The 26,433-nt window shown below is 45.2% G+C and overlaps 1 protein-coding gene across 4 annotated transcripts in view; it reads left to right on the top strand.

The window, feature by feature from the left end:
• Cdk8 (cyclin-dependent kinase 8) overlaps positions 1-26,433 on the top strand; it is an 89,885-nt gene that overhangs the window by 30,160 nt on the left and 33,292 nt on the right. For all 4 annotated transcript variants that reach the window (XM_077632936.1, XM_077632935.1, XM_077632934.1 and 1 more), the window contains exons 7-10: positions 5,554-5,685; positions 8,073-8,216; positions 10,366-10,435; positions 14,458-14,530. In XM_077632936.1, coding sequence (XP_077489062.1) covers positions 5,554-5,685; positions 8,073-8,216; positions 10,366-10,435; positions 14,458-14,530 — 419 coding nt within the window. The remainder of the gene's footprint in view (positions 1-5,553; positions 5,686-8,072; positions 8,217-10,365; positions 10,436-14,457; positions 14,531-26,433) is intronic.

Below are 26,433 nucleotides of genomic sequence, written 5' to 3'. Positions count from 1 at the left end.
TCCCCTTTGTCCCAGACTGCATGATGAAAATGCGTTGTGAAACTGAAGTAACAGTGTAAATGATTGTAAAAAAGGTGTTATGAAAAAAATGACACAGTGGTTATGCTGTGCTGCGTAAATCGCTAAACCAAGTGCAAGCAAGCGCACAGCGCCTGCTGGTGTCCATGAAACCTCACCGTGCTCCTCGTGACAGTGTCATGACATCACTACTCCGTCATATCCACAGCACTTGATTCAAGCAGCATACTCCAGTGCCTGCACACGCATGTAGGGAAACTCGTTTCCTCCTCACATTTTAAGGTATGGCGTTGACACCTGTGTGCATACTCATTAGTTAACAGAGCACCAGCGCATATGTAGTTTACACCACCGCTCCCTCTCCACCACAGTCTTTGCAATGCAAGTGTGGTGCTAAGCAAGCACATTGCCCCCTCACCTGTTCGAACCTCCATCCTCCTCACCATCTCGTTCGCCTTTATCTGCCTTGCAGTGTTTGCACTATCGCTGCGTAAATCATTGAACTTGGGTAAAGCTCGCCCTCACTCTTGCATTCACTGCAGTCGCACTTTGCTATCTGCATTGCGAGTGCTCACAGTGACGTCCTGTGGTGGCACTGCTAACAAGACTGGAAGCACGCGTTGCTCCTTTGTGGAAATCATGCATTGTAAAGACAAGCCAATTAGTGTTGTCAATCACTGAGGGTAAGCTTTGAGCACGGATTAATATTTCTCCTCTGTGCCTACATCTCTTGCGGAAACTGTTCTCATGGCACAGTTGGCAGTCTGCCTAACGAAATACTCTCGTCTGCTTGTAAAGACCGCTGCCACTGGGGTCTGGCTATAAGCTACAGCCTCATCTACCTCCGAGGACAAACATCGGGTCATGTGCTAGTGTGGATACAGAAGTACTTTGCCAATTATGTAGAAACTGGCTGAGTGGTTGTACTTGGATCAAGATTAATGGCACAAGTGGAAGACAAAAAGAGTTGTGTTGTTCTAACCCAAAAGCAGCTTTGCACGGAAAATTTGGTTGGGAAAAAAGAAATGCTGCCACTTTTTTGTAGTAGGTGTGTCTCAAGGGACAAAAATTTTTGTGGGACTCAAAAAAGAATGAAGAATAAAGTGTCCCTGCCCGTATGTCTCGAGGAGCAGGCAGTACCTTTTAAAATTTTTGCCATGGCACCTTCTTGTGAAGCATTTGGTGGGCTGCCGAATTTATTGCTGTCTGTTTTTGGCTGGCCTTGAAGAGCAGTCAAGGGTGCCTTCGGAGATGTGCCTCAGGTCTTCTTTTACACACCGGGCAACCTTGGCCTCCTTTATTCTACTTGGCCTTCCATTGGATATAAATCAGCTGCAACAGTGTAACAAACGCTAAAAAAACGCACACACGCTAGGCTGGGACACACGCCATACTTGAGTTCTGAAGCGGCTCGGCAAGCAGGTCGACAGGGAGACATTTGAGGCATTTTGCATTGAAATGGTTTATGGTGGTTTAACATCCCAAAGCGACTCTGGATATAAGGGACACTGTAGCGAAGGGCTCCAGAAGGGCTCCGGAATAGGGCGCTGGCATCACACAGCACACAGACCTCGAGCATTTCGCCTCCATAGAAATGCAACCACTGCAAGTGGGATCGAACTCGTGTCTTTTGGGTCAGCAACTGAGCGCCATAACCACTTAGCCACCGCTGCAGCTTTTTGCATTGGAAAAGCAGGAGACAAGTGCGTGAGCACCCCGTCAGTAGCTTTCGATAAAAGAATTTACTTGCCTGGCAAAAAGCACACGCTTCAACGTGTTGTGAATTTTCTTTTTCTTTGCTGCGTATGGATGATTACACGCTAAGCTTCTCGAGCATGCTCTGATGTGCATTGTGCATCTTTCACATGTCTGAAAAGCTCCAATTGATGTCTAGCGTGTGGCCCGTCGGTATCTTTTCATTGTCCCTTGTGTTTTTTAGCGGTAGTTACCATGTTGCAGCCAGTTAATCAAAAGCACGGACTAGCCAGACTTTTGTTCTTTGATTCACGCTCCATTGGAGACAGCCCTAATTAGGGATAACCTCCGACTCATCAGTAGTCCAGCTTGCCCTTGCTGCTGTCAGTGCTCACAAACCGCCTGTAGTTGCTGACAGGCCATGAGACCTTCGGGGCTCTGCACCACACTTCCTCAGAGGTTACTTGGGGCTTTCTCCCCCATATCTGCTGTGGTTTCGGTGCTGTGCTCACAAATGAGCTTGAATGTGCAGCTTTTCAGGGCACAATAAGAGTAGCACGTAACAACCCTTTGACTGAGTTTTGTTGCAATGTTAGGCCTGTGCGCAGAGTGTTTTTTTGGTTCAAAGCGAATAGCACTTCCCTTCAAATGGTTTCAAAGCGAATATTGCGAATAACTTATTTACTTTTGTAATTTGCGCACGTTTCTTCGTCTAGATTAAAGTTTCAAAAGGGGGTCACAAATTATGCGGAGATAGCGCGAACACGTCCTAAAAAACATCTAGAAAGGTAGTAATATGCAATATATACTGTATATTGCCGCATATAAATCGATCTCCCCTTTCCTACCTGCACCCCTCGCTGGTAAAAAAAAATAGTGACCTCAGATATAAGTCGACGCATACCACCTGCTCCACCGCGCCGCTGCATTCTTAATGTAGTCCCCTGTGGGATCCCATGATGGCGCGTGTGGAACTGAAAACACTAAACACACAATGATGCAATCACCGAGCCAGCAGTCAGGGGTAAATGGAGATAACAATCGATAAAACGGCGCCCTCGCATGCAACCCGGCTGACTAGTGGCTAACCAGAACGGTTCAGTAGTTTTGGATTCCGGCGGGTGTTGGAGGTTACCGGAAGTTTGCGTTTGCAACTGTTTGTCTGGGAAAGCCATGGGAAAGGCTAACAATAGGGCTTGCAATCCCTATCTTTTATTGTTTCTTACCATTATTATCATTGTTATCTCCTTCATGGCTCTTCAACAGGTGCTAACTTGTTTCCATTTGTTTGTAGCGGAGGGGGGGGGGGGGGTCGGGGGGGGGGGGGGGCACTGTTATCTAGTCAAGGCACACTGGTTCAGGCTCCCTAATCTTGACCTGGCCTTGGCAGTGTCATCTTCCTTAGAGCGGCGTCCCCCTTCCACTCGCACTCTTTGTAGCTGCTCCCAATGACGCGGCCGCACCAATTTTCCCAAGCCTGCCTTGTGTGCACCAGCATGCAGGGTGGTGGTCTCACAGGGCAGGAAGCGTAAAATATGCGAGTTTTTGCGTTTTTATATAAACTCTGGTAATAAATTATGGGTGTGCAAATTATGCGAGTAAATACTGTACTTTTGGCACACAAAAAATGTTGAATGGCACAATGGGCATATTCAAAATCATGCATTTCTCTAATACACAAGTCCATTACATGAAAAAAAAAAAAAAGAGCGCATTGAAGCTTTGTCGACTTTCTGCAACTGGCCATCAGAAATTTAAGCTAGTAAATGCAAGTCAAACCACACGCGCAGCTGACCATTTTGTATGAGATCTGTTTTTGGGACCTCTGTTTGCTCGTCTTATAATTGCAGTTGCAATTGCAAATGCATTTGCGTTGTTGCACAGCTAGGTCATTTAAGCAGTGACTCATCTGCTAGGCATATGCACCGTGCGCCTGCGTGCCTAGCACCACCCTGTGTCTGCTGGTGTCAAAAAGGTGCACCCATCTTCATGTGTCTCATGCTCGCTGCGTTGTTTGATTAGAGAATTTCACGCGGAGCTGCTGTCAGCTCAGGCTGTTCCTGCGAAAGTCAAAGGAGCTGCACGTCCTCTAATTGATACACGCCGTTGTGCCGGTTCTGGCATGTACGCACCGCGGGTAGCACTTGCGCAGATGCAGTGGAAGGTGCAGATCTGGGCGCTACGCTCGTGTTCGCTCTCGTGTCCTTTCTTTTTTTTTTTTACAAGTGTCCATGGAGTCGGGCTTTGGCTGTGTGCGCGCTGCAACGCCATCTCGAAGGAGGTATCCTGAACCGAACCACATGAAGCAAGCGTTCCAGAAACATTATTCGCTTGAACTACTGTATTTATTCGTGTAATGAACCCACTTTCATAATGAACCCTCCCCCCACTTTTGTCGGCAAGAATTTACTTTTCTTTTTGTTATTCAGCCTAGTGAGTTTTCGCTGCTGTCCGTAGCGCAGACCTTGGCAGCGCGCCAAGATGCTGCCCGCTGCCAACATCACCACTTGCTTGTTTATCTTTTGAATGCCACTTCTCCGTGTCAGTGCTGTTGGTCGCCTCGCCTTCGCCCGAGAGGGTCGACGATGCTGCAGCGGCTCTTAAAGCGCTGCTGCCAACCAGTGCCACTAGTGAAGCTCTTTCGCTTTCACCATGAGCATCGGGCCGTTGACAGGGATGTTTCTGGCACGTGTTTCTAAATATCAGGCGCACAAAGCTTTCTCGACCTTGTCGTAGGTCGGAGCACGCACACGACATGCTCCAGGGATTGCGCTGCCTTCAGCTTCACATCGGCTTTGTTTCCAGGATTGTACCCAGCGTGTTGCGAGAAATTCCAAACGCATCGGTGACCAACAACTTTTTCTCGCTGGCCTCTACCCGTCGAATGATGTCCGCCTTTGTTGCCAAGTCCAAATTCTTGCGCTTTTTTTCGCTTTCATGGCTCCTGAACGCGCGACCGAAGTGAAAAGAAAACTCACCGCACAAGTCACAAGCGAACTCACATTGGCCTCGCGGACAAAGCGAAAAGAACGACCACCGCACCACAATCAGTGCCGCATAAGTCACATGCCCAAGCAGCACCGACAGTATTGGCAGCCAAAATGACCAAAACATTGGTGACAGCTAGCTGACATCGCTTGTTTTGGCTATGCCAGCGGAGTGAGCCAATTAGCATGCAGAAATAGGGCTCCTGCGGGCCTGCGACCAGCACAGTTTCCCTCTTCCCAGCCCCTGACATGCCCCTATGGCCATTCTCATTTCTGTTCACACCCCACAAAAGTTCTCATCACGTGACTCTTACTTGTGCAGCTCTACGCAAAGGTGTGAAAGGCCGGTGCCGTGCACGCGATGAGATTTCAGGAAGATCGTGGACTTCATAGGAGAAGCCAATTTTCAGTGGTGCGCAGCGATGGGAGAAGCCCACTTCCAGGGTGGGTCGTGTTGGGAGGAGCACACTTGCGGGGGCGCAGCGTGGCACTTTGTTCGATATATCAAATATGGGGTGCACGGAAGTTCGATAGACTCAAGCAAATTTGCAGTAATTTTGCGTGGGATTCCTAGGAGGATTTTACAACTGTTCGACATAGGCAGTAATTTGATATATCCGGGATTAACTGTACCAAACATTTGAATTGAATACATTACTATTCTACCGAATATTCTACCGTAGGCCCACGCAGTATGCAAGAAAGAATGTCAGTGAGGGGAGCTGAATGTGTTACATATTTATTAATCGTAGCTCTTGATGAGGGCAGGTTTCGAAATGCTTGCTGTGCAAGCAGAAGTGACTGGTTGTGACCCTGTGTTGTTGTTGTGGTGGTGGTGGGATTGTGTGCGCAGCGGACATGGGCTTTGCGCGGCTATTCAACTCTCCGCTGAAGCCCCTGGCCGACCTGGACCCCGTAGTGGTGACCTTCTGGTATCGGGCACCAGAGCTGCTGCTGGGGGCACGGCACTACACCAAAGCCATCGGTGAGGATTTTGAGCATCATACGGGGGTGGGGGAGAGCTCTAGGAACACTAAAGTGGAATTTTCTAGCTACTTCTTTTCCAGTTGCTTGGCAGTTTATTTTAGCCTCAACGCATTAATGTGCTGTAGGTATGAATGCAATACAAAAATGAAAAGCATCGAAACAATTGTATATTTTTAGCTCAGAAAGCAGTATTAATAGTATATGAATGCAGTACAGTCAAGCCTGCTTGTAACAAATGTGACTACCACATGCCCTTCTTTCATTATAGCCGGATGTTTGCTGTAGGTGGACCGGCCATAATATATAGATGACAACCGTGCAAGGCGGACTATGCGGTATCTTTAAAGCCCCTGAAACTTGGTAAAGTAATGCCAACCTTTAAAGAATGCCGCCCCGCAGTCACCCTTCAATCTTTTATTCTCCCCAATGCTGGGCACGTCTGTCCTGCGCCTCCCCAGTCTTGCGCGGGATGTCATTTTTGATGCATGAATAGATGTTTCTGCATCAAAACGAGAGGAGGAAGCTGAGGAGGGGAGAGAAGATGTTGCTACTTTACGAAGTTTGCGGGGCTTTAGGTATCTGCGAGTCGCCATAGGCCTAAATTTTGACTCCAATTGGCATGTTTTCGCAGCGCTGTCCGTTTATGCTTTGGTTAGGAAACAGTGCGAGCATTGTGTGAATTGTGATAAATTGAGTGATTTGCACCATGCGTTTAGGCCTATTGCATTTTGATTTCATAATGCTTCTACATGCTGCAAAATGCTACAGCCTCTGCTCTCTTTGACTGGTTGTCTCTGCAGAACGGTATATTGGAAACATTTGTGATAAATTGTGATTGAGTTCGTAGTCATATAGTTCGACCCCATTTGTGAAAAGTGTCAGCATGCAAAGAAAAATTAAATCGCCTAGATGTCTGATCTTTAAAATTTTGCTTTAATAAGAACATACATCCTGTAACCCGTAATACCTGTGGACAGTACCTAATTCATTACTTTGCTTGAAAGTTTGCAGCACAACACCACTCGAAATTAAAATGGCTGACAACTTATTTTCTCTCAAATATTTTGAAAGTTGAGTGTAGTATTTGTTGATTACTCTTGAGATGTGGGTCTTGTCTGATCATTGCCATTAGCTTGTTTGCTCAACTAAACTGCACTCTGCTTCTCTCCTTTTCATCGATCCTGTTTATAATAGAGTTTCAAATCCTGCTATTCTGTTGCTGAAATAAGAACATATAAGCAGAATAAGAACATATAAGCAGTGGGCCTGTATTAAACTCGGCTGTTGGCCCAAAAATTTGACAGAGGCTCTATTCAATTTGAGAACTAAACTACAAACAAATGTTGTTTAAGCTGGTGAGCTGGTGTTCAGAATTGTCTACCTCTGTAAATAGAAGATTGTGAGCGGATCCGCCAGACGAGCCTCTATTCCACTCCTCAGGGAGGCTGGCTCTTTGCCATTCAGCAAACGTGATGATAGATGTAGCTCTCTAGTTCGTGCAGTGTTGTATGGGCGCCACAAAGTATGGCTGCAGGGGGTGGCAGTAGCTGGAAGTGCGGGTAACCGAATACTAAACATCGTTGTTGCATATACTGATGTTGCTGTGTGTGTGTGTAATGTCTTTTCCTCATTGAGTTTATAGCTCACTTCTTCTGGTCCGTTAACCCTTTTACTGTCAAGTTAATTCCAGAAAAATGTACCAAAGTCGCCAAATTTTAAGCACAGCTCTTGAGTGCCCGTTCCGGGGTTGAGCGGCATGCCTCACCGTCGATGTAACCAAGCACGGAGCGCAGTGGAGGATGAAAGACTGCGATAATGAAGAAAGCACGGGGAGGAAAGCGGAGGAGGAGGGCACGGAGTGAAGTGAGGTTGTGCAGCACCAGTGTAGTGTGCGCTGTCGTCTGCTTGCTGATGATGTTATCGGTAAGGTACGTGTCACTTGCCAGAGTAGCGTGCTGGCACTTCGACCGAGGCAAGAGGCTTTTTAGCGGTGCAACACTGTGTGCGCTGCCCAAGTCAAAACCCAGAGCCGCTTCCGTTTAACACTGCCTGTTCCATTTGCCTGTAGTTTGAGTACTGCAGCAGCTGTGCTCAAAAATTGCTTTACTGAGAAGCGTAATTGTCTGCAAATTTTGTTTGGCAATTTTTGGTGAAAATGACTGTTGTCAACTTAAAATGTGCTGAAGGCACAAAACGTTTCATGGACAACTATTGCCCTCTGGTGTTGAAAATCTCAACCATCACAGTCACTGACTGTAACTTTTCTTTGGCGGTGGGAGCTATGTAACATCGGGCCAGACGAATGTGACTTGTCATTGGCAATATCGGTACTATCTCACATGACGTGTGCAGCTCCGCTTCTTCCTTTCTCTCAATCACCTGCAGACATCTGGGCCATTGGGTGCATCTTTGCTGAGCTACTGACCTCGGAGCCCATCTTCCACTGCCGTCAGGAGGACATCAAGACCAGCAACCCCTATCATCATGACCAGCTTGACCGCATCTTCAACGTCATGGGCTTCCCGCATGGTGGGGACTCCGTTTACTCTTTCTGCCCTTCTCGCCTCAGCGTGTTTTCTGTCTTGTGTTTGGCAGCCGGCATTCATTGCAACATAAGAACATTGCTGACCAGGCTGCTTGTAAAGAAATATGTATGCAGGTCTAACTGGAGCACAAATGCATGATATGTTGCCTGGGTTTTTGCTGTGTCACTATTAATGACAGTCAAATAAAAGACCCTCGAGATGCTCTTGCACTAAGTGGACAGGAGCCGACTCGACTGCACTCAATGCCAAGCTCATCCTCATTCTATTTTCATATAGGTTGGTCACATGCAGTCAACAGGTTGAGCATGGATGCATCTTGGTCACTTCTCGCATGTCCTGGGGACTTTTTCCCCTCGTGATATACCAGTCTTTGTGTGAGGCACAAAAAAGGTTGAACAGTTGAGCATGCGTTTGATTCTCATAAATAGGCAGCCTGTAACAGCATGGGGGGACAGAGGCTGTGACCAGATTTAATAAAGTTCCATGGTATATGTGCCCACATGTGCAAACAATTTGGCTGCCACCAGGCTACGTGGCATGCTTAATGGCAGTAGGCTTTCGCTTTTGGCAGCTTTGGTTATAGGTGACTTCACGCGGGAGTGCATGGATATTAACGTGATACCCTTAGAGGTCCCATTCACAAGAAAAGCCGGCACCCGTCTGTTTGTGTCACAAAAAAGCAGGTGGCAATGAAATTAATTCAAATAAATTCAATGCATTTACCACCTTCCCACTGTGCCACTGCGCATCAGCTTATTGGTCGAGGGATAGGCAGCCTCCCAAAGAACTATCTGCTCGAAAATGATCCTTACGGAAGCTTAGGAAGAGCAACCTGGGCCTCACAAGCCCCACAGGTGGCTGTGATCCGTAGATCTATTAAAGAGAAGGAGTACTTGCACGGGAGTGATTATTGCATTGTAGTCTTAGGAGGGAGGACACTGACCTTGGAAATTTTATATTAATGTAGCCACAATTATGAAACCTTAAGGAAACATGTACTTTTTTGTGCTGATTCAAAATGTGTAATTTAATTTCATGTAAACCAATTCTGTGAGGACTTATGTAGTATGTTATGCAAGTTTTTTGGGATGAGCTTTCAAGAAATTTTGCTGCTGGGAACTTGTCAAAACGCATGCTATTGGTTCCTGTTGACATCAAGGAATGCAATAAAGGTAAAACTATGTCGGCACCGGAAACGCCTGCAAAATGTGTCCGCAAGTTGTCGCCAGATGCGACGTCATCAGTCATTATCTGAAGAGTGCTGGGGTGAAGCAAATAAAGTAAAAAATTAAACAATATTGAGTAAGAGTAATTAGTCATCGGTCATTAACTTTAGTCATTAGTTAATATTCCTGATTAATGAGTATAATTGAAGGCCCTGATGAATTATTTTTATTGAATGTACCCAATTCGTGATGGTAATTAATGGCAATATTTAACAAGCGTTATTTATCTGGGTTAATTAATGGTCCAATTAGTGGCACCATGTAACGTCATCCATGCATCTAATGACGTCACGCCTACAACCAATCAGGGTACAGCTACAAAAAGCACACAGCGTCGAGTGGTAGCATCGGAGATCGAAGAGTGGCGGTCGGCTCTTAACAGAGTAGGTAAGTAGGTACAGGAAGGCATCAACTAGGAGCCACCAAAGTTGTGGCAAACGCTAATGCTTTCGCATTTCTCCAATGCGGTCTCTGCAGTGATCTCTTAAGTTTTTTATCCTGTCTATCATAGGTGCTTAATTATAGAATTTTGAAGTTGCCACTTCAGAAGCAGGAAGAAAGGTTTGTGTTTCTGTTTTGGAAATGGCAGCTTCAAGACTCCATAACTCAACATCTGTAAGTAGCAGAATGAAAACTGTATCCTTTGTGCATTCCTTGGCGTCGAGGGAAACCAATAGCATGTGTTTTTGACAAGTTCCACGCAGAGCTATCACAAAAACCTACATAACATACTACATAAGTCCTCATGGAATTGATTTACATGAAATTAAATTGCATATTTCGAATCAGCTCACAAAAATACTTCTTCCCTGAATATATCGTAATTGTGACTTCATTAATAAGTAATATTTTCAAAGGCCTATTAAGGGTAGTTTTTCTTTCCTTTTTTTTTCTCTTTGCCCACAGAAAAGGACTGGGAGGACATCAAGAAAATGCCCGAGCACCACACACTCATGAAGGACTTCAAACGCTCAAGGTGGGACAGCTTTCCTGCCTTGTCATTGCGTTCTCATTTACTGAGACATGCACTGTGGTTTGTTTACCGTAGAAAGACAAAGGCGTGAAATATGGATGCTGGAATGAAGAACAAGGATTTATTTTTTTCGTCGAGTTCTCGTGAAAACGAGGCAGGATTGGTATATAGATTCTTTATTTCTCCTACGAATATAATTTCACATGTGTTTTTCTGGCTTTAGATGTGCCTGCTTTTTGTGAGCTGATGCAATGGTGACTTTTTTTTCTTGATTTTTTTGTAAATGTAAGATGTGACGGTTCTACATATGTGCTACATTTCATTGCATGCAGGTGATCATGATGCTGTGGGCACAGCATCCAAACATTTTTAACCCTAAAATAATTGTTCATGGAAGATTGGCTAGGAACTTGGCAGCAGTAAAAAAAGATCAGATGCATAATATATTTAGGCTGGAGGAGAGGCTTGCATAGGAAAACAATAGTTAAGGTTTTTTAAGTGCCTTTCATTTTAAATTTCCTAATACTGCATTGTTCATAAAGTTTCTTCATTATGCAAAAAACATGCTTGAACTACTGTTTTTCTTTATCACTTACACAAATGAGCCATGCGGCATCAAGGGCTGTGCAGTCAATTTCAGACTTTTCTCTCTTATACAGCACCAAAGGGTAAGTAGAATACTTATTCATGTATAGACTTTTCCTTAAGGCCTTTTATAGCATTTTTCATATAAAGGAGGTGGATCTTATTGTGGAGCCAAGAAGCTGGGCACAGAATCCGCTTCTCTTCAGAGTGCTACTACTGTTGGGTCTCAGGTAGCTGCATCCCACCGCTGCCACCAGTTGTTGGGATGGGGTAGCGTGGTCGGGCCGGAGAAGGGACGAGGAGCATCGGAGAAAGAAAACTTGGAAAACTTTATACAAGGACTATTTACAGTATGTACAAGTACAAGCAACTGAGAGTGTTTCTCAGTAAAGAGAGCTTCTTAGGAGTCGGAAGTCTCTGATACCTCTCAAGAAGGGGGCTCTCTTGGCATCAAACCAACAGCTCCTTAAATACTCTTCGTATTCCCCAGATCCCTAGCTGGGGAATACAGTTCAAAGAATCATGTCCAATCACACGATGACACTGATGATACCACCCACGGTAGGGCGGTCCTGATGCTTCTTCGCAGCTCGGTCGAGGGAAAGGGAACAGGACCCGGCCACGTTGTCGTCCCCGCAGCTTCCAGGTGGCCGCGCACGTGCGTCCGGAGGGCAGCTGCATGACACAGGAATGCGGGCTGTCTCCCCGCAGGTGTCGAAAGAGCTTGGCTGGTGACCGGAACGCGGAGGCTCTGTCGCTGGTGCGGCACTCGGGCAATTGTCCAAATCCAGCGTGACTAAAGGGGACCACTGGGCGAGGACCGGAATGAATACGCTTATGGTCGTCGCTGGCATTCCTGTTGAGCACTATCGTTGCTATGGGGACGCTATTGTTGTCATTCCCTCTGGCAGTGCTGCAGTCACGTCTCTTCGCCGAATTCCGCAGCAGGAAGTAAGCGCGATCACAACACTACGGAAGGTGACTGATTTTTCGGACTCCAGTAATTCGGGCGTGTGCGATATTTCAGGCTTTGCTGAGGAACTGTCACGCACTTCATAGGAGTGTGTGCATTTTCACAACCGATATTTTGGACTCTGTGGAGCCCAAAAGCAGAATTTTTTGAACTAAAATAGACGTCAGCAATACTGTGGAGGTCGTTTTTCAACCGAAAGTTCACAAGCGGTCATCGTTGTCACAACCAACCCATTCTCCACCGCCATGAAATGCACCATCTTGGATTTAAACGGAGTCAGCATGCACTGACAGAGTGAATCAAATGGACTGGCTTGGATAGGCTTGGCTGTTTGTTCTTCATTGCCACTCGCGATAATGGCACGCTCTCCGTTGTCGTCCAGACGGCCTACAAAGAGTGCGCAATCGCGTTGAAAACTGCTGCAGCAGTTGGGACAGCTGCAGCGTTTGCCACAGCTTGGACGACACCACCTGCAGTGCAGGCATCAGATGCGAGAGGGGGGTTACATTCGGAGGCGCTCACTTCCCCTTTTGTCTTCCTGTAGGTTACCGCTCTGTCCTCGCAAGTGTTGTTGGCCATGCACACTGACTGCTTTTTCTTTGCGCGGCACGAGCATTCGTTCGTGGCATGACTTGCAGCTGCTTTGCACTGTTTAGTATCGTGATGTGAGGTGACGAGGATATGACAGAAGCATGACTATGGTTCAGATACAGTCTAATATTATTGCTTGCAAGTGGAATATGGGGAGCGGTGAAATTTGCAATTTTGAAGGCTGGTTTTTTGCAGAAGAGCTTTATTTTTTTAAATTCCCGGATTTTTTGGCTTAAATTTGATTATTCGGACCATTTTCTGGGTCCCACCATGCCCAAAAAGTCGGTAAGCGACTATATAGGAAGCTTGCATGGAAGTGATTGGGGTGCACAGAATGCAGCCTCAACAGGACAAGAAGCTGAGTAGACGTGCACGTGGCCTTTTGCCATGCTCCGTATGTACAAAATCTGGCTTGACTGATGCTTACAGCGGTAGTTAAATTTATTTTTAGTTTTATTTCTTTTTAGGGGGCCTGATCTAACATATGTGCTTGAGTGAAATTTTCCTATAGATGGCCTTATGGCTCTGTGGCAAGTTCAGGAGACCAGGGTGTCTGCAGAGTTGCACCTTTTGTTTTTCCTCCTCCTGTCAGTTAGAGCAGTTCAGCTCACGAATCTGTGTTCAACTTTGTGATGCTGTATTGTATAATGTGAAAGTGATCTTGTTCCAAGACTTGCTGCTTTATTATTGTTGAGCACCTTGTGCTGTTGTTTTGTTGGGCAGCTAGGTTGCTTCATTTGTAGTCATGCAAATTTTTATGTGCTAGTTATGCCACAGGGCAATAATGGGGACTAGTTGGTGGTTCGTTGTACAGATAACCGTTGAGCGAGTTATCTGTTACAGAGATTTAGCAAACTGAGTTCTTAGTTTGGGTTGGAGGGCTCAGTGTGCATTAACACTTGTGCATGAGCACATAGGTATATACGTTTTTGCCCATGAAAAGTTTTCACATTTGTGATTTGGGTGAACAGAGTGTGTGTGTATGTGCAGAAGTGAAAACGTTGTGGCTTCCAACACTGTGTGTTCATGTAAGTAGGGCCTGTGATGGCTTCCTTTTCATTCTTGTCACCTGCAGCTGTTAATTGTCTCATGCTGCACACATTGTGCTCCGTGTACCTTAGTGTGATGCTTTGTCACGCGATCGCTTTGTTCAGTGTATAAACACCTATGTCTGCTTAGCCAGTGGTGGTGAAGGGTCATACTGTGGTCACATAGCTGTCTTCTCCTTGTTTAGCTGCTTCCGACCTATGCAGCCTCGTAGAGCCCAGCTGCTCTGCTAGATTGCAGAGTTTACCTGATGCCCCTCCTTTCATTTTCTGAGCAGCAAGCTTAGAATTCTGAAATCTAACATTATAAGTCATCGAGGGCTTCTGTAGCTGCTGTAGGGAAAAAAGCCAGTCCACTTGCATGTGCACAGTGCGTGTGCACACAGTGTATGTACGTGCCCAGTGGGCCACACTTGGTGTTGAGTGAGAGGAGTTAATGGAAGGAGGCTGAAATTTTGGGCCTGAGCAGCAAAGGTCTGGCCTGTTGCCTAGCGTAGGTGAAGGAGAAACAAGGTGAATGAGTGAGGAGGATGGGAGGTGATGACGACTGCAACAAGGACAATCCAGTGGGCACGCATGAATCAGGTGTCCAGAGAATCATTATGAAGATTCCACTGTGCCACAAAGGATCGCCGCGCATTCCCTCAAAATAGCAAGCTTTGTGCTGCAGCACCTGCCCCGCCCTGTCTTGCACAAGCAGCTGTTGCACGCCCATTGTAGAGTCTGATGTGGGGTGTTTCGGGTTAATAAAGGTTGTGGCACTTGTTCACTCCCATACTGCTTCTTTGGGGTAGCTCCACTTATCCCTCGTTGCTGGTCATGCGTTGCAGTTATGCCAGCTGCTCCCTCGTGAAGTACATGGAGAAGCACAAGGTCAAGCCAGACAGCAAGGCCTTCCTTTTGGTGAGCGAGTGTTCGGATTGGGGAAACAGCACAGGGGGCCGACGCTTGTGGCTGAAGAAAGCTTTGTACTACTCGGCCTGAAGCAGCTGTGTGCATTTTTCATGTCTCTTCTCTTGGTGGTATTGTAGCTGGTTTTCAGGAATGGAAAGATGCTAATGAAGTGTCTCGCGGATGTGACGGCAGATGTGCCAACCACAGGTGCTCAGCACTATGGCTAAAATTGTTCCAGCTGTTACAGGTGCCATATTCTGTGTTGCAGAAAAAAAAAAGTTTGCTTCAGCACACTACAGGAAACTTCATCTTTTTACAAACGCAAACTTATGCAGCAGTTCTGTCTGTAGTGGTGATGTGCCTGTAAGGTTTACTTGAGATGGAAAGCAACCAAGAAAAGGAGTCGTTGGGGTTGATTGCCAGCAAAGGAAGGTGGCTTCATTGCTTTCTCCGATGATTGACTCATTTTCATTTATGTTGTGCCCAAGAAGCCTCTCTGCAGATTTTTTATGCTCCGTGTGCCGTTTGTGTCATAGCGAGTTTCTCACTTCTAATGATACCGGATATAACGATGTATCGATTTTAATGATCAAATTCTTTAGATTTATCAGTTCTTCCATTGCCCCTATGTAAAAATAAACCATATATAACAATACAATTATCGGTGAAATAACGGACACTACGATGGGATTCTGGTAGCCTGGAAGTTGGTTACCAGCAAGATTTGTGTGAAAGTTTGATAAAAATAAAATACTTTGAAGCGAATGATGTAAAAACTCCAAAAAAAGACTACCGTGGCTAATTCCTTGAGGGAGCGTTTACAGCATTGGGGACCAAGCTCTATTGTGGCAATAACTGGAGGGAGGAGCTTGCATGGCCGCCACCGCGCAACGCTGTCTCACGCAAATGTAGTTTTCGCCAGTTTGTGCATTCGTGAACTGGTAAAAAGTGACGCCAACTAAGCGCAGTACGATATCTCTGAACCCCCCTCTCCACTTTTGTGGTTGAGATGGTTGAGAATTTACTTTTATTTTTAAGTGTTAGCTTTTCCTGCCGCATTGCGCCGTTTCCCCTGTTTCGCGCTGCCCGCAGCGCGGACCTTGGCTGCGCACCAAGATGCTGTGTCCCAGTAATATCAGGACCGGTTTATCTTTTGATGGGAGCTCTGGAGGGGGTGGCGGTGGCTACATGCATGGGGGAATATGTGGGTGTGTTCTTTTTGCTTTTTTTTTGCCGGTCTAGATATAACGATAAGTTATAACGATCGGATTTTCCGGTTTTCTCAATATCATTGTAAGTTAATTGCACTGTATACTGTATTTCCTCGCATACCATATTTACTCGCATAATTTATGCACTTTTTTCTTTAAATTGAGGCTTCAAAAAAAGGGGTGTGCAGGTTATGCGAAAATTTTCTGAACGCATCCTCAAAATCGCTACAAAGGTCATAACGCGCTATATATACTTTATATTTAGGGGTTGGACTTTTCGGTTTAAATCAAAAGCTACTAATAAAAGCACACCGAATTCACATTTTGAAAATAGGTTTTAACCAAAAAAGGTCAGCATTTTTGTCTTGCAAGGCAAAGCTAGCTGGCTGCTAAATGCAAGTTACTCAATGTTGAAAATTAACTAGCTAAGGAAGCCAGAGGCATGGTGCGACGATGGTATTGTAGGATAAGCAGCACAGTTGTGCGATTTGATCTATTGCTCCGCTAGCTTACACGGCTGTGCAGAAGCACCATCTCTTCACTGTCTTCTAGCTAAGCACTATTTCTTCACTATCATCACCTGCTTAGAGCAGATAGTCGATTAATTAGCTTAATCAAATGCATATAGAACATTGACACAAAACCACGAATGGGCTTCATGAAAAAGGATGTTTTGGGTACTTCGACAATTGAGCGGCAGTTCCATCATTGCCATCAACAGGCAGACCATGTGATGCCCCGCACTTATGCTTAACGCAGCATGGCAACCCAACGATAACATGTCAACCTAGTTTTTAGAAGTAAACTTCCACTGCCGTTTTTGTTTGTCGGCTATCTTATTTAACTTGAGTTGCTCTTTTAACGAAGGTAGCATTTTTTTCCACAAGCACAGCTCTAAGAACTATCATTTGCACATTCTTTACTGGTAAATAAATTTTTGAAGATGACATAAATGCCGAGATAGACTTTAAATGACTTTTTACCACATAGAATTGCTTAACGACACAGAATTGCTACATTAAATTGACAAAAAAGTCAGTATTTCATTTACCGAAAGTAATATTCGCCGAAAAAAGCAACGAAAGTAGCATTGTGAAATAAATACTGAAAAAGTCCGCCAAATTTCCAAAAAATAAAACCGAGAAGTCCTACTCCTATGTATACCAGGTGTTTCAGGGAAGACATTTAGTAATTTTCAAAAATAGGCTTTGTGGGGTAAAAATATGGCTTTTGCGAGATAGTGTTATCAGTGTTGGTGGACACAGGAAAGCTGGTGAATTGTCTGAAGTACTATGCTGGTTAACTAATTTCTGATAATTAACCTTTTAACTATCGTAGCTAGGCAACTGGCTGCAATTAGAGATTTGTAGCAGGTCGTTAGTAGTAGCCATATCAATTTTTAGAATTTCGGAAATGCAATTATTCTCGGCGCTGCGGCTTGACAAAATTTGGCTACATCGTGTCAAAATACATGCGCTTTCGAAAAGCATGCAGGGGAAGCAACCTTTTGAGTGTGCGTAACTAGTTAAAAAAGCCAAATTTTGTCGCGCCACAGCACCAAGGGGCGATCGTGTTTTCGAAATTCTAAAAACTGATATGGCTATTACTAACAACCAGCTGCAAACCTCTAATTTCAACTGGATGCCTAACGCTACTAGTTAAAAGGTTAATTATTAAAAAATAGTTAACGTGCTTACTACTTGAGACAGTGCACCGGTTTTCTGGGATCCACCAACACTGTAATACTATGCTGAAAAAGCCATATTTTCACCTAAAAAAACAAACAATTTTTTAGAATTGCTTGAAGTTTTCTCTTAAACACCTGGTATTGCCACCTATACATAGATCTGGCCCCTGTTTCACATTCCTCGCTGGCCAACGAAAAAAAAAAGCTCACTCCAATATAACATGCATACCCTTTCCCGCCCCACCCCACGTTGCGTAGTTTCCATGAGGTGGCATGACAGCATGTGTGCAGCTCAGAGCAACGATACAATGCTCAACGATACAATTGCAAAGCCAGCAGTGGGAGGGAGATAACAGGCGCAATAAAACAGCTCCTTCACATGCGGCATGGCTGACTAGCGGCAAACCGAACTGCAAACAGTTTGGTAGTTTCGGATTCGGGCACACACGCAACTGATTGTCCGGGAAAGCGACCGCCAGCGCGAGCGAGCTGGGTAAATGGTACAGAAATTCGTGCCCTTGCCACTCGCACCTTCTGCAACAGCACACGGCAGCGCGGCCGTGCCAATATTCCCAAGCCTACCTTGCGCACACCCGTGTACATGTTGATGGTCTGGCACAGCAGAGCACGCAAAGTATGCGAGTACAGTTGAATCCCGGCACAACGAATGCCGCTTCAACGAAATTATTGCCACAGCGAAGTATTTTCCATTCCCCGCGAAATCTCCATAGGAGTTAATGTATTAACATTCCCGCGAAAACGAATTACTTTGTGAGCACGCATTCGCTTCTACGAATTTTTAGCGAGCCTTCACCGGTCAGTGGCCCGCCAAAAGTTGGGTGCTGTATGAGATTATTCCCAGCTAAAGCAGTGGCTTGGAGCAGCTAAATAATGGACGGAATGTATGTTTATTACGTTTTCATATATTCTTTATTAAAAAATTTGGTTGGGAGTCGTTTATTCATCATAGGAAAGCAGCGAGGAGACTTTTGGGCGCCGTGCGAAGGCCGCCGGCCGTACAAGGGCCAAAGACGAATCCAAATCTAGTCGCCAGCCTCCCCTCCCCGCCTTCTCCGCAGCCCTTGCCGCCATTTTCTCGTGTGTCGGTGTGTGTTGATCGTCGATCTCTCGCTGCAGTCTGATCACGTAGATCGCCTCTGCCATGTCGCTGCCAACGAAGAAGCGAAAGTTTATTTCGCTAGAAGAAAAGGATAGAATTATCGCCGAAGCGGGAAGAAGAAGGCAATTATTGCCGCAGATTTTGGCATCGCGCCGAGTTCGCTATCGGCGATTTTGAAGAATAAGGACAGCATTAGAAAGGCACTTTCATCGGGCACTTCAGCGCAGCACAAGAAAGTGACTTAACCAACATATGAAGAGCTCGACAAGGCTGTCTATGCTTGGTTCGTCGATACGCGAGCAACAAACATGCCCTGAGCGGTAAAATTGTACAGCAGAAGGCCCTAGATTATGCTTGTTTCCTTGGGCTGAACGACATTAAGGCAAGCATAGGATGGCTGAATCGCTTTAAACAAAGGCATAACATCGTCGGCAAGGTTTTGTGCGGTGAATCGGCATCTGCGCACGTTGCGCATCAGCATGGGCGGCGGACAACGTGACTGACATAATGAGCAGTTACGCTGCGTCTGATATTTATAACGCAGACGAGGTGGGCCTCTTCTGTGAGGTGCTGCCAGCGAAGACGCTTGATTTTAAAGGGCAGCGTTGCCACGGAGGCAAACATAGCAAGAGACGAGTGATTGTGCTGCTGTGCACAAATGTGGATGGGTCTGACAAATGCCCCCCGTTAGTTATTGGCAAAAGTGAAAAACAGTGCTGCTTCAAGGGGAACAGGAGCCTACTTGTCAAGTACGTGGCAAACAGCCGGTCATGGATGACCTGTGCCATTTTTGCTGACTGGGTGGTGGCACTTGACCGCAACATGAGCAGACAAAACCGAAAGGTTTGTTTGCTCTTGGACAATTGTTCAGCACACCGCATTGACGACGTCAAGCTGTCAAATGTGGAGCTGAAGTTCTTGCCGCCGAACTGTACCTCAGTCATTCAACCCCTGCACCAAGGCATCATCCGGAGCATGAAGTCTTCCTACCGGGAGAGGTTGATCCAGCGGCTTCTCCTGAACACTGACACTGGTAGGGAGAGGAAAGTCGATCTTTTCATGGCTTTAGAAATGATGGCTGCGGCATGGAGAGCAACATGGTGTAGCGTGATCCGCAACTGATTCAAGCACGCCGGGTTTTGTCGACAGCAAGGTGACCAGCACGACTGCAGCCGCGCAAAGTGTGCCATTGTCATCGACTCCGGGGATTGACGTTACTTGGAAATCACTCCAGGAAGCTGGAAACATCCCCACTGACATAGCGCTGGACGATTTCCTCGACGCTGATGCGGACGTGATTGTCCACGAGGAACGAAGCGATGAAGATATCATCAAAAGTGTTCGCGAGCCGGAAGAGCCGTCCGATCATGAAGACGACTCCGCTTAAGATTAACCTGCCCCAGCAGCCTCATTGCAGGTACTGGATGCCTTCGACATTATTGGAAAATTCTTTGGCACACACGATGACGACGTTGCGATGTCGCTGTTAACAGAGTGCGAGAGTCACGTCACGCCGCTGCTGGCAGTGAAACGCAAGCAGGCTAAGCTCACAGATTTCTGGCAATAAAACTATGTTTTGCTGGAGTTATTGCCTTGCATTCTTGGTTTATTTCTCGACAGTGAAATTTCGCAACGAAATTTCTCGCGTGTCCCGTCGATTTCGTTGTAGCGGGATTCAACTGTAAAAGTTTTTTTTTTTTCAAAAATTCGGGTAAAAAGTTGTGGATGTGCAAATTATGCACAAGTACAAATTATGCGAGCAAACACGGTAACTAGAAGGAACGCTGGTGCTGCGATAATTCATCCACCACGGAGAGGCAGGGGAATTCTGGGAAGGCAACATTTCTTATCATTTGGCTTACAACGTTGGGTGTAAAAAGCCTATTGTTGGGCATAAAACATGGATTCAGCTGTAACAGTGCAACTCTTCTCGATGTAAACCTCAGAATTGCTGTGAAAGCTTTCATATCAGCCTAACACCAAACTTTCAGAAGAAATGAAAAGTGCAGTATGAAAATAACAACCTGTGCACAGAGAAGGGAATCTCATCGCAGCTACTGGTTCCAATGTCGATCCCTTGTTTTAGGACCAACATTAGCTAAGCCAATTAAGAAAGCTTGTCTTCCCGGCATCCCCATAATGGGTATAGTTCGCTTTAAGAAACTCTCATAGATGGTGGCCCCAACTTTCCCTCTAGGTTGTATTGAGGAACTTCTATCATTTTTGTGATTAATCAAATGAGCGAGGAAGAGCCAGGAGGTCTAAAAAGCGATTAAATGTCGAGGGCTGACATTCTTGCGCATTTCAGTGCTACACATTGAATTATTTGTCATTCTGTGGTTGTCGGTTGCCTCAGAGACACTGATGTTGTGTCGTTCATGTACTTTTACTCCAGGAATGAGAAAATGCAGCTCATTTATATATGCTCGCTGTGCAGCATAGTCATTCAAAAAAGAATCTCTAAATTGACTTGTGACTTTTGGCTTTTTCACTTGCTGCCATGGCCTCTTTTGACTGCTCTATTTCCATTAAGACACTACAGTTGATGTTACATATGTTAGATCTTTCCAAGCAAAGGTTGAGTAATGTGGTAAGCATAGCCGACTGTGCAGTTGTGAATCTCTTTATAATGGACTAGATTGCAAATTTACTGTGGAGTTATTTTTAATAATTACAGTATTTGCTGAAATGCAACGGGAGCGTTTTTTTTTTGTTGTTTTTTTTCTACTGAGGATCAAAGTGAAAAGTCACCCCTCATATACATGTCAAGCATTGCAGTGGTCGCACTGCCTGTCTGTGATGCAAAACGCTGTCGGGGCGGCTGAAACCCACTGTCCTCACTTCTTTATACAGTTGAGAGTGTGTGGCGAATTAAATCGCAGTCTGATGGAGCTCTTTCATCACGTAATGTGTGAATTATGTAAGGAAAAAGCTTTTGCCATAGGATGCTCAGACGGCTGCAGAAACTCCCCGGGAACACATTTCTTTGAGTTTCCTGATTGTGCCTGTGAATGGGAGCCGCGCTGCGACTGCCGTTGCTTGAGCACGTAGAGCAGCTGAGCGTCGCGAAGCAATTTCCTTCGCTGCTTGCCAAAGGAAGATGGCCAGGCAGGAATTCCTTCTTATAATAACAAGGCTCTTCTCTTAACTTCTTGGGCAGCTTGAGCTAGGATCTTTTTATGAACAGTTAACATAGCGTACAACAGTTCATATGTGTGTTGCTGCAGCCTTCCTTTACTGCCTTGCAGGTTCAGGGTTCAAAATTCAATGTTTATTCAAAACTATATACAAAGCTTCCACATACACAGAAGGCTACAGAAAGAGGTCCCAAAGTTTAGCACTGCAGTAATACCTCTTATAATCAAGTGCGTAAAGACAGTAAAATAAAGGCGCTTATTTATCAGTTGAAAAACTTTAACTCTACTGCATTTTATATCTTGCTGACTACATTCAAGCAATAAATACACTACCTACTAAAGATTCCAAAGACAGAGCAAAAAGCAATTAGATATAATGTTGATTAAAACAGTATCAAAATAAATCAAAAGTAAAAAATGAAGGATCGAAGTTCGTGCTAAAAAGAGAACATAGATGGCACAGTTTTCATGCTTTCAGGTAAAGAATTCCATAATTTGATTAACAAGTACCCAACCATCTGAATCACGTAGTTACATCGAACTTTTGGTTGTGCAGAATTTATGTCCGATGCAAATCTCATAAGGTTATGGTTACTCATGTTGAATTTCAGAAGCAGATCTGGATCAAGTTTTTCTGCTCTGTTTGGGGCAGTCGTATTGCAGTGGCAGAATGGGAGCACGAGTTGTCTGTTCCAAAGGCAGTTCAGGGTCAGGTGTAGATACCGGATCGCTCCGAGAAGCAGCGCTATTTGTTCCGCCGAAATTGGCAGATTTGACCAAAACCCCGCGTGATGCTTTCCTTTCCCTCTTGTCTCCTTCCTGTCGCAACTGGCTGCTTCCTTCCTGTCGTCGCTGTGCGGTGATCTGGGCAGCATGCAAGGAATTGTTTTTTGGATTGTTTGCCATGTGCAGCGCCATCTCAGGCGAAAAGCAAAATGTTAACTCTTCCAAATGTAATTGCTTTTTGGTTTGTTCGCATCCGCATAAATAAAAGATACTGCATAACTAAAAAAAATGGTGTTAACACCGCTTTCCTCCCCCGCTTTCTCTCATCAGATGATGCGTACTCACTAAGCCTAGCAGCTCTGAAAATAAGGAAGCAATCTGAAAATTTGGCACTTTTCGTCACTGAAATTTTGTGTGATGCGGGCATCTTCTGACAAAGTGAAAGCTTCGTACCTCTTTCGTTTGCTTTGAACGTGAGAGGCAGAGTGGCGGCAGGACGAATCTGTAGTCTAGGCCTGGAGGAGGGATTGTCTCTGTGCATACTAAAATAAGACGAACAGAATTCTTACTTTCAGAGAGGCCCTGAAAGCAGTGAATCTCCTTGGCAACGACGGAAAAAAAAAGTTACAGAAGGGCACCAATCGATAGTCTGGGCTTCGAGGAGCGATCGTCTCTGTGCATACTAAAATAAGACGAACATAATTTTTTATCATTTCACACAGGCCTGTCACTTGCATCTAATAAGTCGAGTGTCGATGCTGTGAAATCACAAGAACACCGTCACTGCTAAGCAGGGTTAGTGCGAGAAGACGATGCCACTTTGGGCGCTTAGCTTGCTTGATCACTCCCTGTTGACTGGTTTCGTGTGAAGTTTAAAAATGCTCCCTCATGTGGCTGATGAAAAAAACCAACTCCAAAACTGAAGTGCAGTCCTTTTGTAGCATACTGAATGGCGCCACTTGTCCAGAAGCAACCAGGATTTCTCAGAATGGGGCGTTTTGCGCCATCGTTCAAATTGAACGATTCGAATAGGCATGGTGAAGAAAGAGTTAAGTTTAGAGCACAGTGGGGTAATGGACGTATCACGATCAGACCAAGTGATTATACAAACGGCCTGGTTCTGGGTAAGCTGAAGCGGGGACTGTTGAGAATGCTGCACGATGTATTCTAAAGAGTAAGTGGCTACACACTAATAAAAAAAAAATCTTAAAGCTGAATTTGAATTGTAAACCTGCGCTAATTTTGAGCCACTACCTTTAAATAGAGTGAATGAAAAAAACAAACACATATTGTATGCAGGTTTAAGATTTCTACAATGATGATTCGATGGAATGAAACGTTTCTTTAATGTTAGGACTTCGGCCTTACAATACTTTCCATGTATGCACTGCCACGGTGGCTCAGTGGTTATGATGCTCGGCTGCTATCCCAAACAACGCGGGTTCGATCCCGGCTGCTGTGGTTGCATTTCAGTGGAGGTGAAATGCTATGTAAGTGCATGTTAAGAAACCCCATCAGTTCAAAATTATCTGGAGCCCTCCACTGCGGCATTTTCATAGCCTGAGTCGCTTTGGGACATTATACCCTATAAAAACAGGCATACGATGTGTGTGCATTGAGACTAGTGCAGAAACAAGGTTAGTAGGCGCTCCTTCGGCACTAGCATGAGCACTGGGCTGAAGGGCCGAAACAGTGTCGCTCACAACATGACAGCAGTTTGTCGGACAAACTTGGGTTGCCATAAACGTTGTGTTTTATTATGCCACAATTGTGTTGGAGAATGCACTTTACCGTATGTTGTGGTCAATGACTGATTATCCAATACTGGTCACAGACTGATTATCCAATACGAAAAGGGAAAGCACGTGGGGAGCAATCACTTGTTACCAATGCTGCTTCAGACATCAGTCATGCTGATGGCAACAAGGGTGCTCTTCTTTAGTTCACCAACTCACCACTACCTTGTCTAATTTGGCGTAGGCTGTGAAAACGATTGGTCATTTTCATTCAGCGTGTTCGCCACAATACTGCCTATGAGAAAATTTTTCACGCGTGCTCCAGGCAGGCACCTTACACAGTCCAGGAAAACAGATTAGACACGTTGAATCTTTTTTCAAGGACAGCGCGTGGACGAAGGCACTAACTTCAAGCAAAAATAGCTGATGTACTCATTGTTAGCACCAAGTAAGCTGGGCATTAGCCTGTGGCATGCATACCAGGGGTGCTGCCTTGTTTTCCTACGTTGTTGAGGCACAGAAAAATTATTTTTGTCAGTGTTGTAGGCGTTACCGAGAAAAAGTAACTGGATACGTTACTTGTTACGCTAAAAAAAAACGCGTTACTGCTCTACGTTAACTTAAAAAAAAAGGTAACGCATTACTGGTACCATTACCGAAAAAAGTACCGCATGTTACTTTGCCATTACTCCATCACTATAAATTTTAATCAGTGCGTCATCGCTGAAAGAACTCACGATAACAATTTTATAAAGCTCATATTTCACATTAAACTTCTAGCCCAAACAACGATTTTACCCGAAATCTTGATTTAACGAGAATAAATGTGATGGCTTCTAACTCTGTGGCACATGGTGAAGCCATTTTCTGGATGTGACATTGAACAAAAAATGACGCTTCACCATAAATCCTTATTTCACAAAGAAAACATTGCTGAACTCTCAACAAATTTACATTAATTCGGAAAAATGTGATGTTCCAAACTGCTCGGCATGCTTCCACTCATGTGTGATGGTTTGGGAAGGGGAGGTAGGTGAAGGCAAGTGTTTGAATGTGTGTTTGTGCACGCGTTTCGTGCTTTATGGATGTACTGTCTTTTTCTTTTAGTTGGGTGCGTCGTCAAGGGCAGATGTATTCTGGCATGCAACAAGGGTTGTCGAGAGCACCTGTACATTTTTTTTATTGGCAACATGATTTTAGGTGCTCTGCGCTTTCTTTTTTCTAAAAAAGGGGGCGGAGGGGGGACAATTGGAATAAAAAGTAACTAGTAATGTGACACCTCACGTTACCGAAAAATGTTAACGTAAGTATGTTACCCTTCACAGTTCCGAAATGGTAAAACGGGTACATTACTAAGCTACCGAAAAAAGTAATGCGTCACAGGTAACGCCGTTACTTGTAATGCGTTTCCGCCAGCACTGCCTTCTGTATGCTGCAGCATAGTTCCTCGCACTGCATTTGTGTGCCTTCTTTGTTATTGTTTAGCATGCTCAAAAGCCACCCTCTTGTTACATTCTTGTTTGTTTTTTTTTTCTGTTTCAAACCCGCTGCCACTAAAACCCACCGTCATGATCATGTTTCAAACCCATAAGGTCAACTTTCCCGTTACAATTCCGGACACTTTACATTCGGATCAATATGGTATGTGCGGTGGGTTAGCAGTGACAGACACCTTCTGACATCTCCATGACAGCCCTCGTGGCTAGGGCATCAACCCTTGATGTAGTGAATTGCTACTTTCACAGGTTTGGGCAGGAGGGCACGAGCGCAAGTCTTATACAGTTAAACCTCGATATAACGAAGTCGTAAAAATCGGCACTTTACTTCGTTATAATGAAATTTCGTTGCATCGAAATTTCGTACCTAGCATGCGGAAACATTACCAAATCACTTGCCAGTTGTAAGCACTCATCCTTTATTTTCTCTGAAAGTAATCAGTGACTTTCTTTTGCGTCTGCTTTGCAATCAGAGATGGCCTCACACTGCGTTCATAGGCCCACAAGGATTGCATTGCATCTTGCTGCCCAATCGAACTCGCGTGGCGCCGCAGAACATCAATTGCGTCAAGCACTTCGCGGCTGCTCGGGGCATCGTCGTCTTCAGCATCAATATCGCTGCCTGGGTCCTCCTGCATGCTTCCTAGCACATCCTGCACGATGGAGTCGTCGGTAACTTCCTCGGTGGCAACGACGCAAGAGTCTGCGTAGAGGAAGTCTTCCAGAGCGACACCGTCAGGAACGGCCCCGTCACTCTCCAGGCACCTCCATGCTTCTTCAAGGCCGGCTTGATCGCCTT

This window comes from Amblyomma americanum, chromosome 7 (genome assembly GCF_052857255.1).
Source record: "Amblyomma americanum isolate KBUSLIRL-KWMA chromosome 7, ASM5285725v1, whole genome shotgun sequence".
Taxonomy (NCBI): domain Eukaryota; kingdom Metazoa; phylum Arthropoda; class Arachnida; order Ixodida; family Ixodidae; genus Amblyomma; species Amblyomma americanum.
The sequence above is the reverse complement of the archived record's forward strand: the minus strand, read 5'-3'. Positions and strand labels throughout refer to the sequence as shown.